The following is a 14,325-nucleotide window of genomic DNA, read 5'->3' on the forward strand; positions in this document are numbered from 1 at the left end:
TTATTGGGTGTTTCAGTTCAGTGACTAGAGTATGCCTGTCCTTCTTGAACCTGCATTTGGCTTGGAGGCTGCAAGTTAATTCAGCTTGACCAATGAGTAGGGAGACACATCCTTTAAGATTTAAACAAAATAGGATAAAATGGAAATAGCTGCTCTGGCCTAACTTTGTAAACAAAGAAAGTATTAGCCAATTTGGACTAAATTATTTATCTTCTGCATTATTTTATAGGTAATTGTGCATGAATAAGTTTCAGCAAATCTGTATTACAGTAGTAATGGGAAAATCAGAACAATTAGAAATAAAAAATGCTAGAGTTAAGGTACACACTCATCTGTAAGTATGTTCCATCATTGTTTGGTTGTGTGATCAGTAGTCATTAATTTGTGCCCCGGAGGAAAATACCGTTCTTTGCATTTCTTCATCTGTTTCTCTCCTCCTCCTTCTTGTGCTCCTGGCTTATTTTTAAGAACCTCACTCCTTTCTCCTGTACTTGGTTCCTATCAAGGAACTGACAAGTGATTGTGTCCTCTGTTGCTTGCAGGAGGCCATGTGAGGCAGTTTTCTGGTGAAGATGAAGAATTTTCATTTCCTCCTTCCCTGAGTCAGAAAATCAGAACCCTAACCAAAACACATTATTTTTTGTAGGAGATCTTATTTGGCAAGAGAAAAATTAAAAAGTTTGCTGAATATGTTACAGTGGTCTAAGCATAGCTTTGTTAAATATGGTTAGAGCCAGCCTGTGTGCTTCTTCCTCTTTTACCTCTGTAGCATTTGAAATTCACATATCCATCGTTACCTACAGAAGGTGGCAAAGCAGCAGCTCATCTTTTGACCTTAGGAAGCGTTTGGGCAGCATTCACTGCTTGAACTGCTCGTTCTGGTCTCATAGAAATAATGGCTAGAAAGTTGCAGGAGTGCTAGTCCTTTTGCAAATACAGTTGGATTGCTCACTGGACCATGCTGAAACTAAAATAAACTCATCTAAAATATTTCATTTTCTTCTTAGGTAGAGTTACTAGCGAAGACAGTATTGCCTTACCAGTTCAACATAATACCATCCAGAAATTTTTTTCCTGTAAATTGACTGTAGTAGTCAAATGATCTGAAAACTCTAATATTTCACTTTCGTTTGACAGCCAGAATTGGAATGTGATTATGTGTCTCAGAAGAATATTCCATGAATTTATGTTCATAAGTGATGCTGCTTTGGAACTTGCGTCTTTGGAGACTGGCTTAATTGAATGCCATTTGCGGAAATGTGCATGGGCTCCGTCTTTTCATTGCTTAGGTTATTGTGTTTCAAATAAGCATAATGTTTTTGTGTGCTTTGGGAACTGCCCACAGATTTCTCAGCCTTATGTAAAAATGTGTAGCATTAGCTATTAGAGTGTTCAGTTTCTGTTTGGTGGTGGTCTTAGAAAAATTGCTCATGTGGAAGAAAAGCCACGTTAGGAGAAGATTCTTCCACGTTGCAGAAGTGAAGCAGTCTGGCTTAAATTTTACCATTTGAGCTGGCACTAGCTGCCATCTCAGCTGATGGACTAGTTCCAATAATTTTGGTAGGAAGAATCTAATGTGTACAAACAATCACAGTGATTATAAATTGATTTCAAAGGTATTGCTCTAAGATTAGGTGATTGCAGTGGCTATGAGGAAGGCAGAATTTTGTCCTCGGCTGAGTGCTATGTCTAGCAACTTCAACTAGTTTGAGTATTTAATACAGTGCCTTTAATGCAAATTGTTTTTGCTCTTTCTCACCAGTGCTGACCATAGTGGCAGTGTAAGGAGCTCACCACTAACTGCTTCAGGCCAATGTTCCCTTTGAGTTACTCTAAGAAACTGATCGTTGTAGGCACAGCCTAGTATCTGTGTCTAGGCAGTTAGTTATCATCGTACTTTTGCTTTTCATTTGAAAACAAAAAATGCAAGAGGTAGCCTGCTGCTGCTGCTGTTCATAGCTGGTGAGTAATAATATGAAATTTATGTTAATACTTGTTTGGTTTCAGTAGAACAAACAGCTCAGTGAAACTGTTTGAGGAAAGATCATCAGAGGAACATTTCTTCCTTGTAACACTTTAGCTTCTAGGCGGGTTTGATAAGATAAGTCAGATTCTCAAAAGGACTTTGCATTGGTCAGACTGATCCAATTGCAGTGCCAAATTGTAGTGGCAGCCAGTGGGAACACTTTAAAAATCCAGTCTCTAACAGCTGTGCTGACAAGAAAGGGTCTTGAGGATATATCAAGGTTTGATCTGAAATACTGTAGTACAGTGAATTCATGGAACTCAGCATTCACTTAAAAAATCAGATGTTTCCAGGAATTTAAATTGTGACTAGAGATAGCTGGGACGTAGCTGAGATGTGCCATCAGATACAAAAAGACACTCGTATGGTATTTTCCAATCAAAAGTAGGAAGTAGCTTAAAATTGCTCACAAAGATATCTATATTCTTGGGAGACCTTCCATCCCAATTAATTTACAAACTCCAGAGATTTGTGCCAACTGCAGATGAGCTTTCGGAGTTTTTGGTACTTAACTGAAAGGATCTTTAAAAACTTTAGCATAATTTTCCCATCATTATAGCCAATGGCGAAGTGCTTTAAAACTATAGAAATCAATTTAATAGGAAAGGAATAAACATGGACAAAAAATTAGTACCTGTTAATTCTAGTTTCCGGTGCAAGCATGTGCACCATAACAGATTTCCACGATGATGTTGAAGTTACAGAGTGTTGAAGATGAATGTGATGGAATGTATTAGTTACATAGCTCTAGGCTCTGATGAAACCCAAAGTATTCTGATATGGGTAACTGAGTCCTGAAATCAAAGGCAAACACAGTGACCTGTGAAACCCCTGAGAAGATTTGACTGGGGCCATGACTGACTGTTGGTGCACCCAGGGCTCTGGTATTATGTGAGCTTCCGAGAACGTTTGGCGGTCCGAGTTGTTTTAAATTTGATTCAGGCACATCAGAGCTTGCACATCTGGATACTTCCCTAAATGACAGCATAACTGCTCTGGCTGGATGCCGGCGTGTGCCACCATCTTTATTTCTCTTGATGCAGGCTGAGGCGTGTGTCAAAGATACGCTTTCCTTCCTGGGGCAGATAATATCACCTTTGTACCCTGTCCTGTGGCACCTGAGTATTTAGTGCTTTGGAGTTAACGTTTTCACCTATAAATAGAATTTATTTTTGTATGTTGCTTTCAGAGGAGTATTTTAACACATTTCTATTTCAGTTTTTATTTTATGAAGTCCTCATCTCAAAGAATTGTAATCTTTAGTCCATTACAGCACTACTAAAACCGTAAGCTGATAGTTTGAGAATTTGGATGATTATGAGCGTTAGTGTAACTTGTCTCATCCGTATTGAAGTCTGAGTCCTAATTCATGAATTTGTCATTCTTGTTATGTATGTAAACACACTTCTAAGTGTGTCACTTGAAGTTAGTTTCAGGGGTTTTATTTTATGTTGAAAATTTTAAGTAGCACCATTAAAATTGCATTAAATATGCGTGCAAGAGCACACGAACTGCCTGTATGAAGTGATGTTTTCAGCAATAATTCAGTTGCTGATAAGTCTGTCTCGCTTATGCTTCCATCCTCTGTAACCCGTAGATCAAAAGTGGGATGGTCAGTCAATCAAACATACAGAAGGTAAAGGTCACTACAGCGCAGAATAAAAGTATTAGGCATTACAGTCTTGACGTATCATTCTCATGGCATAGATTGTAAAAAAGAGCAGAAAATGTCATGAAATTAATCAATTCTCATGGGACAAACTGTAAGTATGAAGGAAAAAATAATGTAACCCTCTCAGTGCTCTTTGTAGTTCTGATTTTTCTTCAATCATATATGCTGCAGTTTTGATTGTCATAAGGTATGCGCAACCTTTTTGTATATGAAACTGTCTGTAAAATATATAGTTGGGTATTGCTGATATCAGTTTGAGCATGTGTTCAATTTAACATAGATTTAGGCATTAAAAATTATGAACATCGCTACGCATGAGCACAAATTAGGGATTAATGTTTCTCTATATTTCAAACTGTGTCCCTTAGGGTTTAGACAGGAAACGTAACAGATTCTTAGTCATCATGGGTCAAAGTTATGAAATACCTCAGGTACAGAGACTCAGTGAAAGATGTTCATGTTAAAAATGGTTCCTGTCTCTCAGATGGGAATTGGGGAGGATAAGATTAGATTTTACAAAACAAGGAGGTTGAAATTGGAGTGAAATGGCTAAAGAATAGGGACAGTGACTGATATTATGAGGAAAAAGAATGATGTGGAATGAAAATTTTCAGAAAATGATGTAAGATTGGGACAGAGATGGGATGAAAGCAGAAGAGATCCCAACTGGAAAGCAAATTCTCCCCGTATTTAAGGTGAACCCCCAAATTGGTAGGTATCAAGACTTTTGATGCTGTCTAAATATCTGTAAAATTGGAGAATGACAGCCTGTCACTGCCTTATTCTGTGAAGTGATGACAGGGGCCTTTTGGCATGCAAAACTTTTAATCTTGTTTCTCCCCATGTGAACTTTTCTGAGAAGTCATATTTTAGAATTAAAGTAAGTTGAGCAAGCAAACTGTGTTAAAAGGAAGTTCTTAGGATTTTAAAATCAAGTCCTCAAAAACTGAGCAACGTTTGCGCAACCCTAACTCTCATTTCCTGAACATTTGGTAAAGTCTTTAAATTACATTATCACATATTGTTTTTTTCCCCAGCATAACTGTCTGGTTGATGATAGAGAATCGATTGACCTGTGGTTGAATCAGGGTTGTATGATGAAGAGACCTATCTGTAGGTCTATCCCTATCTATCTACTGCAGAAGCCGGAAGCTGTGTAGGGAAGATACAGGGACTGCACAAAGGCAAAGAATAAGGTCTCACAGGTAAAGGCTATATGACGATTCGTTGCAGAAGCAGGGTAATTTAGCTTGTCTGTGAAAGATTAATTCCTGGCAATTCCGGACAAATATGCATAGTATTTATATTTAATTTTTATCCCTTAGTAATGTTCTTTTGCCATAATATAGGTAACAATAGTTTCTTTGCATTTTTAAGTGGTGGTGTTTAGAAAATAGGCCAGTCAAAAATGTAACTGTTTCTGAAATGTTTTGCCTAAAATAATCTTCAGTAGTCTCCGAAGTTTCATTAACTGAAAGCGTTTAGGGAATTAGTCTTCATTTTCAATTTTATTTTGTACATTTAATGGGATATTCTGTATAACTACTTCCAAATTTCCTACTGTAAAAGCCAATATTCCCAGTTGCTTGTGAGGCTTTCCTGTTGCAAAAGGAGAGACAAAAACATACACGTTTTGAAAATGTGTTTGTAACGTCAGAAAAACTAGCTGCTGGTATCAGAACAGATGAAATAAACCCAGCTATTGTAGTACGTTTCTCAGTTATTAACTACATTTCAGCTTGGCAATGTCAAATGGGTATAGCATGGATTTCAGTCTCGACTCCAAAGTGCCCTCCCAGGACTTCGGGTGAATACTCGCACAACTTAGCCCATGATAAATCTTTGTGCTGCTGTGGTTGCGCTGAAATCCCATCCTATGCCTGCAGTGGCCAATTATTCACTAAGTTCTTTCCTTACAGACTCTCCAGTGTTTCAGAGTGGCGGATTATGATGACCTGTCTGAAGTGGTAGCCAAGGTATCTACGAACAGCCGTTGCAAACAGAACTGGGAGTTGTGCACTGGAGCTAAAACTTTCCTATAGTTTCTAGCTGAGTCGGTTTACACAAATGGAAGAAACCTGCAATACTAAGAGTTACGTAGTTGGACATGTCACCAAATTGCTCTAACACTTTGGTCTTTTTAAAATTCTTAATCAAGATTTTGGTGTAGCTGTCATTCAGGTTAGTAGCTGGATTTTACTTCTGATAATCACTGAATAAGGATGATTCATTGCAGCTACAGAGAAGCCTCCACTTTCTAATAATGAGTTCAAAATAATTAGTAAATTCTTGCAGGCATTCTGAAAACTTAAAAGTACGTTATGTGTTTATTATTGTAAATATTCTTGTCGAAGAAAAAGGAAAGAAAGCACAGCCTTTCAGTATTCAAAAGCCTAATTTATTGGTTGTTTCAAAATTGTTTTCACTGTTTGCAATATGGTGTCTCACATTAACATTTCATGCTACCAGATGTTCCATTATTCCTGTTTTAGCACATCATACTTGACCCATAGCAGCTTTGAATGCAAATAACAAACAAGCTGCTGCACAATGCTTGACTGTTAAACTGAAATAATATGGCAGGGCTAAACTGGTTTTCATTTTTTCTTTTGAATATTATTAATTGCAATGTGTTGACTGTTAATTTAATTAAATGTTTTGTTTTAATATAAGACCATACTTCAGTTAACTGACTCACCATTTCATTTAATTAATTACAGACCTCAAGATTTGATTACTCATAGTTCTCCTTTAGTTAATTTACTTGTTCACAGTTTTGACAGAAAAGCTTTCAAACTAATATGAAGGAGGGGCACAGTCTAATTAGGGAACTGAAAAATAGCTGTAGCTAGAGTACAAGATTAGCAGATACCAAGGGTCACCTTAAAATACTCAGAGAACTGACTTGGTCCTTGTATTTACAATCCAAATCAAATTTTTGATGACTGGACCTCAGTTAAACATGGAGGATTCACTTATGTTCACGATACCCTAGGTACCTCGGTGCAAGAAGGTAACAGAGTGTTGGTTTCTTATGTCTCCAAGAAGATATTTGCTAATCTGTAGGTTACGATGTTTACTCAAGGCCTGAGACCGTCCCCCGTTGTCAGGTGTCCTGGCATACGTTCTGCATTTCCCTGTAATGGATGACTGGAGTCTGGCAGGGGGTGAGGGCGGTACCAAAGACCATGGAGTGTGGTCTTCGGGCCGTGCAGTAAAAGTTCCTTTTGGTTGAAATATTTCCTGAAACTTCATGGAGGAGTAATCTTTGTGTCTGTGTAAAGGGTATTTGAGTAGACAGTTAAGCAGTAGCCGTAACAGGATGCAGAAGAGAGGTGGAGAAACCTTCCTGGTGTTCATCATCTCAAATGCTACAGACAGCTTGGCGTTGGGAGCACAGGAGGAGCAGTGTTCAGGGAAGTCTGGTCCTGATAGGAGCAATCCGGTCTTGTAATACACTACAGGACTTGAATCTCCAACATCCCGCTAGCAGCAGGTCTTCCCCAGGGCGCTGCAGCATGCAATGTTGAGTATACGGCCCTAATCTTGATTAAAAACCATGATACAAAAAACTGTGCGGTACTAAATTATATTTTCATTGAGGCTGAAAATACAATTTCAGAATTTCCCTTTGTTTCAGCTTGAGCATCAAGTGCGCTAGTTTCTGTCTCCTTGAAGATTTATTTCAGGGCTAAGTTAACGTGTTGTCTAGTAGGGTTTTGCAGAGTGGTCAAAGGGAGAGTACACAGTGTCCTGACAAAACTTAAATTATAGAATGAAGATTACTAATGGCAGTTGGTTGTTTTGCCATATGCACGATGCAGTTGTATCAGAGCACATACCATCACAATTTGTTACGCAATTGTAGTCAAGATTATAAAGGGCTGACCCAGATCGTGGCTGGGAGATTTCTGCACTACGCTGCTGCCTTTCAGCCAAGGTCACCAGCAGATTGTGGGCTACTGTTAGCAGAGCTGGTTACACTGGCCACATCATTGCTAGCAGTTTTGAAAACAGGTCATTGTGACTCTGATTAGACTAATGCATTTTTCTTTTTGTTAACATTGTAAAGGTTGTGTGTGTTTAACCGTAAGTGTTACACAGTTTATTTTCTGGGTGTTTAGTGATTGATAACAGCTGGGAGAAGATAGCTAAAGGAAGAGGATTTGAAGTGTAAATGGGGAGAAAAAGCTGAAAGCTTTGAAGTATGTAATCCAGCATGTCTGCTTTCCTAGTGATGGTGGGTTTTTTTTTTTTAGGTGAAAGTAGAGGGATAGATGTATACTTTGCAGCAGTGTCCAAGTACGTTTTTCAAAGCGAGGTACTCTAAGTTAAAGATTCTTTTACTGATAATGATTCATGCAGTAGGATGGAAAGGATGCAGTTTTTGTAGCTCTTCAGATAAGTCAGTTGAAGAATAGCCCTCTTTGCCACAGCTAGCCAGACCTGAGTCAGTTATAGAAAAGAGTTTTATTGTACGTTAATGTAAGTAGTAGCTTCAGTAATGCCTCTGCAATAGCCTTAATTGAAGATTATGTCAATGGGTGATTTGCTGTACATTTTGTTCCATCATTTCAGTCTATTGTAATCCCTTACTGCTGAAACCATTTATTTTAACCTCAATTTTATTAGCTTTCAGAAACGTTGAGAAATTAATACGATGTATTTCAGTTGCCTCATACGTTCAGATTCTGGGGCTCCTAGTATTACCACAACTCAAACAACAAATAATACAGGCTGGGGAAGGACTGAATGGGAGTATAAAGACCTCACTGAAATTGAACTTACAGATAGTATTGGCCATATTTGCTTCCACTTTATGCCTGACTGCTCAGGATCTTTAGGTTGTCGTGCTTCTTACGTTAGGTAAAGCATACTGTGCTTTCCTTTCAAACTTCTAATGCCAAAGTAGAGTTACTTTGGTGTGGCAAGATGGCACAACATAGATTTCTGATACATCAGTTTTTTGGCTTTTGTCCTTATAGCAGCTGTGTCCGGTTAGGGAACGCAAAAATGCCTGACAATAATTACATTTAATTTCTGCAGGCTGCATTGTGGTGATTTTGGAACCTTTCTGTTTGTTCCTCAGTGCACTTTCCAGCTTCCTTATGCCTCTAGAGCAACTGCTCAGTAGAAGTTGTTTCTATATAGGCCCCTGTATAATGTTTTGTCTTTACTTTTGACTAGACTTTGTAACAAAGGTCTGAAATCGCTTTCCTTTCTGTGTTTATGACCTTATGAATAGGTTCTTTACTCTTTTACATAGTTAAATTGAGTAAAGTGCTGTCACTTAGAGTGTCAAGAATAGGTATAAATACTGAACCAGATGAAAATACTTTTTGGGACAGTGGTTCATCTGTACATATTTGGGTACATATAAGTGATAAAATGTTATGATAAAAAACTCCATATCCAGACTCTCTTGTCTTTCATAACCTTTAAAATAAATGTGAATTCTTTGTAAATGGATCGGAATTAAAAAGTTAAAACAGAATGGGCCGTGAGTGGGTACAAGCTCTGAAAAAGTTTTAGCGATGAATGTAGGTCAAAACTTGAAATTGGTTAGGATAAGGAGCAGGAGTTTAGATGTTCAGGTAGGCCAGCAAATCACATAGATGCCTAGAAATCTTGCCGTAGTAAATTCTTCAGAAGACATGTATTGATGCTTCTTTTTTGAAGTTGCTGAAAATAACGTGCAATTCACTTAATGAGCAATCCTGCTTCCTTTCCCTGGAAAAATGGTGACAAGTTTATAAAATATTTCATCTGTTCCTGAAAGTTTAGGTTTTGGTTCTTGGAACAGTGTTATCGTTTAAGATATATTCTGTGATGGATTAGGTGTTAGTGATGTCAGCCAAAGATTTTGTAAAAGTGGAAGTGATAACATCAGGGTTTGATATTTACTTGATTAATGAAAAAGCCATAGCATTTGCAAACGAACTTTAAAGGAAGTTGGAGCAATTTTATTTTAAAACCAAAAATGAGTACTGTTATGCTATAGTGCTCTTCTGGGTGGTGTGTAAACAACTGCATTAAAAGACTTGAACAAGACTGGTGATGCTGCTTTCTGAACTTTACATATATATATATGTATTTAGTGTATATTTAAAATGAAGTCAGTACAGTTTTTCACATATAAATGACGGAACTGTAAAACAAGTGCCTAATTAAAATAGGAGATATTTGTTAGATCTGGCATCCGTGCTTTTGGATTATAGGAGTGTGTAGCTGCAGTTTATTTTCGTGAATGCTGAGAGGCTCTTAAGCAAGATAGAAGGAGAAGAATAGAATGACTGGAGAGAAGAGGACTTCAACAGCTCTCATTTCAGAACCTGTCATCTCCAACTTACTGATATTAATTAGGAATATCTTATCTGAAGTTAACAGGATTGCTGTATCTAGGTATGATAATATATGTCCCCCCCCCCACCGTGCAGTTGGAGTCTATTGCTTGCTTGCTTACTTAGGTCATATTAAAATATTCAGAACTTTCATGAAGCCTTTTACAGGAGCAGCGCAACTAATCTAAATGTCAAGTTCACAGCAGCTTTTAAAACAAAGTATTTTAATTTAAGGATGTGTGGCAGTGCAGGTTGTGAAAGTTATTAGTTCACTTTAATCAGTATCTAGTCTCTCAGTAAGCAATACTTTCCAGAAACAGCAGATTATTTAATTCTGTTTTGATATACGACATCTTTGTAGTTTTATAGAACATGCACCACCAACAAAAAATCGTATTTTTTTGGTAAATGCATTCAGTGGTTTTGTGGAACTGTTGCACTGTCAATCACAAGATAGCTGATACGAAGCTTTTAGTTTGCTTTGTAGTAAATGGCAAAACAAGGCATAGTATACAGGGGGAAGATAGTAAAGCCCGTTTAATCTGTAACTGAGTGAACAAATAAATATGCCTGTAGAGTTGTTTTTCGTTACATGGCCTTATCCCCCTATATTTTCGTGCTATATAGATGAACTTCTTCGAATAAGAGATGTTCAGTCGCATCTTGTCCACAATAAAAGCAATTTGCGTCTGTCTAGAAGAATGTCTGATTTCTTACTTTTTGACTAAGTCAGAATGATAAAACTTGTAAAGTTTACTCTTCTTACAAAAAAAAAAAGAAAGAGAATCTAAATTAAAGAACAATGTGTGATGGAAGCCTCACCCTACTCTACTCCTTTTCTTTTATTATTGGAAATTAACTGGTTTTTAGTCGCTTGAAAATCTACCACTACAACCCTAAGTTCTGTAAATTTGTCATGATCTTTTTCAGGTGGGATTGAGTCTGTAGTAACCTAAATTGTACTTTTCTAACATTTCCAATGTAATATTTTCTAATAGCAATAATTATATCCAGATCAACAAACTAGATAATTTTTTGGTATATAATACTGCAGGATTGATTGTTCCATATTAATAGGCTTCCAGCTGTTGAAATTAAGGACTACTATATCTTACTAGTTTACTTGGAAGTATTTGGCAGCTAAATGAGTCAAGCAGAATATGATCAAAGTGACAAAGTGATCAAAATGACAGGAAATTATATTTAAAATTATAATCAAAATGGATAACACTAAATAAATATTTCTTATTTCTTATTTCTATAAATATTTTCCTGTAAAAATAAATATTAAGAGGAAACATGAGAGAATTTAAAAAAAGAAAACTTAGAATGCTGTACTGGAATAACCCAAATGATTTTAAAGTAAGGGTAATAGAATATAGTTGGAATAATAGTATATAATGGGAAGAAATGTATATTGAATTTATGTGACTTAGTCATTCTCACTGAAAGGACTTTGTCTGATTTTTCGTATTTTTCTGTGTTGTGTTGTATCGTATGATATTGTATTTTATTTACTTATATTTCTTTCTAGGCTTGACAGCAGCTGCCATGGCAGAGGCTATGAAGTTACAGAAGATGAAACTTATGGCGATGAACAGCCTTCATGGAAGTGGAAGTCAAAATGGAACAGAATCAGAAAATGAAGAACTCAATTCTAATGCAGGTAAGTAATGCTGTGCATACAAGCTGGAGGAGAGCTCTAACACCTATTTTTGCGCATGGGAAACAAAATTGAAAATCTGTCTAAAATTCTTGTGCTCTTCTATTTTGTAAGCTTTCCTTCCTGGTTCACAGCTGAAAATCACTTCACCTAGTGCTCTAATCTTCCTCTTAACGGACATCTACCTTATTTTTTTTTTTAGAAGGATTGTTTTCATTATGTAAAAACACAGACATTCTAAACCATTCTCTAAATACGTTCTTAGTAACAAAAGAAAGACGTCTGTCTTGGCAATAAAACATTGACTCTGGAGTTTTCCTGTAAATTATGGAAATTTTCCAAAGCATTAGGTTGTTGGAACTCATTATGAGTCACCACAGTTCACTGGAGAAAGGTAAAGTAGAGAATGGTAAATTACCAATTCTTAGCTTTTCAGCATTTTGTTCTTTCCTTGAATGGATGTTTGCTAACCAGAACTATGAAATAGGGTCACGATAAATGTTTGGTACAGCCTACCCAACTGGAATCGCGTTAGGAGCTTTTCAGGTGTATAGAAAAGGGCTTTTTGGGATACCGTGGAGAATCTAGAGTAAGATAGATTCATTCTTTTTAAGATAGCTGCTGGATACTTGTAACAATAAGGTCAGGTCTTTTTAGACTCACCTCTTTTGACACAAACTCTCCTCTTTCAGTATTATACTCTTTCCATTTTAAAAGTTTAGGTATCCTTTCTTTTCATTACCAGTTCAGAAACAGGGCGATTATTTGATCTCTCCTGCATTCAGAACTCCCCCTGGCATGCACATGTCTCTGGAAGTCACACATGCATCTCAAAGGACAAAACTGCTCTAGTAGTTTTGTTGCTTGGATGGTGTATAGTGTACATGCATTGTACCATCAAAATGGTAATTTATTAGACCAATAAAGCGGCAGCTGGGAGGTCTTAGACTCATTTTCTAAAGGAATAACTTTGAATTCATGACAAATTACGCACAAAGCAGTCTTTCCAAAAGTGGTGTTGCCTTTTGCTAATTTTGTGTACTCATCTGTATTGAAGAAATCTGGCTTCTAATTCATGCATTAAACCCTTCCCCAGCTTTCTATTATGTAGAATACGTATTTCTTTTTCACCTCTCAGACCCTAATCAATTAGTGCATATTGAATTCAGAAAAAAAAAAAGCACTGAAAGAGCGTATTTAATTTGTGTAGCTCTTGTAGTCTGTATGTAGTTCAGAATGAAGTTACGAGGTTTCGCTGAATGTTAAGAAATATGATTGAAGATAGAGTTGCTATATAAAAGCAAGGAAGTTTCAAATAGAAAAAATGTGGCGCTAATACTAGTATTTTTTTAAAGCTGCTGTACAGAAGCTTGCTAAGTTCTCTGTTTATGGTTAGGTATGTCACTTGCTATTGCAAAATTTGTATACTTCTGATGGGGAGAATCTACAGTGCAGTAATAATATTATTTGAGTAACCTCGTTGACAAGTTTTATGGGGGACTGTCATACAAACCTTGCTAAAATATGTCAAGGATGTGCGTATTAAATGAAAGTTCTGTGTATCTTAGCAATTGAATGAGTTATAGAACTGACTCAATTCCAGTTTAAATATTTGGAAAAATTCCCATTGACTTTCGCTGAAGTTACAGTGGGGCCCAAGGATAAGGATGTGGTGTCAATTTTGTAAAGATCTTTTCCCAGTTTTTCCCAGTTTTTCCCCATTGTTAATTGCCCTAATTCAGTAAAATTACCCAGGGTGAATTTGCTGAAGTGAATGACCACATTGCTTGCAGACAGAGAAATAGGTCCTTAACAAAAAGGACTACCACTATTAAATAATACTAATAATCACAATTTTTCTTTTTTAATATCTGCAATGCCAACATTAAGATCATTTTTGTAACGCATGGTTTCTCTCTCTCTTTGGAGGATCATTTTAAAAGGTTTGTATTAAGCAGGACCGCAGGATGAGTCAGAAAACAAAGCAAAACGTAAAGGAATGAAAAATTAACTAGGAACAGCTTATTTTACTATACAAAATATGGGAGGAATTATCAAATACTCACTTTAGAACACTCATAGGAGACTGAGGAAGGCCTGGGGAGAGTCGCGCTTTGTTCAGAAGTTGATACACACTTTGTAACTTTGATTCACTGTGAAGAGAATACCACGATAATTCTGTGTACTTGAAAGCTTTACCAAATGTTTATTTTGCTCTAGACTGTTACAGTTTAAATGACTATTAAAAACAAAATGGGGATGTGAAATGAGAAAGAAAATTGATTTTTGAAATTTTTTTACTAAGAAGAGGGGGAAAAAGAAACACAGCAAAGGAGTCAGATGCCTCGTAAGTGAGAAAAACATTTTATTTTAGGAGCGAGACCTACGGTTTCTTTGATTTGAGGTTGTGTTTAATAGCTTTGGTAATGGCTGCAACATGACTCTGCATCTAGATTTCGGCATGAATAACAACCTGCTCGTGTTTCATTTAGCTCCAAATGAGAAATTCTGTCTTTTATTGTTTTAGGAAATTAGTCTGTGTACTATTGCTCCTGGAACTTTATAATTAATCACTAAAGGTTATGGCTGTGGAGAGTTTGTGGGAAATAGATGTCTGAATGAT

The 14,325-nt window shown here is 36.8% G+C and overlaps 1 protein-coding gene across 2 annotated transcripts in view; it reads left to right on the forward strand.

The window, feature by feature from the left end:
- The window catches only part of DACH2 (dachshund family transcription factor 2), a 330,706-nt gene that overhangs the window by 212,524 nt on the left and 103,857 nt on the right, over nucleotides 1–14,325 (forward strand). For both annotated transcript variants that reach the window (XM_068956818.1, XM_068956819.1), the window contains exon 3: nucleotides 11,574–11,705. In XM_068956818.1, the coding sequence (XP_068812919.1) occupies nucleotides 11,574–11,705 (132 nt within the window). The remainder of the gene's footprint in view (nucleotides 1–11,573; nucleotides 11,706–14,325) is intronic.

The sequence above is a fragment of the Struthio camelus genome, chromosome 11 (genome assembly GCF_040807025.1).
Source record: "Struthio camelus isolate bStrCam1 chromosome 11, bStrCam1.hap1, whole genome shotgun sequence".
Lineage (NCBI taxonomy): Eukaryota > Metazoa > Chordata > Aves > Struthioniformes > Struthionidae > Struthio > Struthio camelus.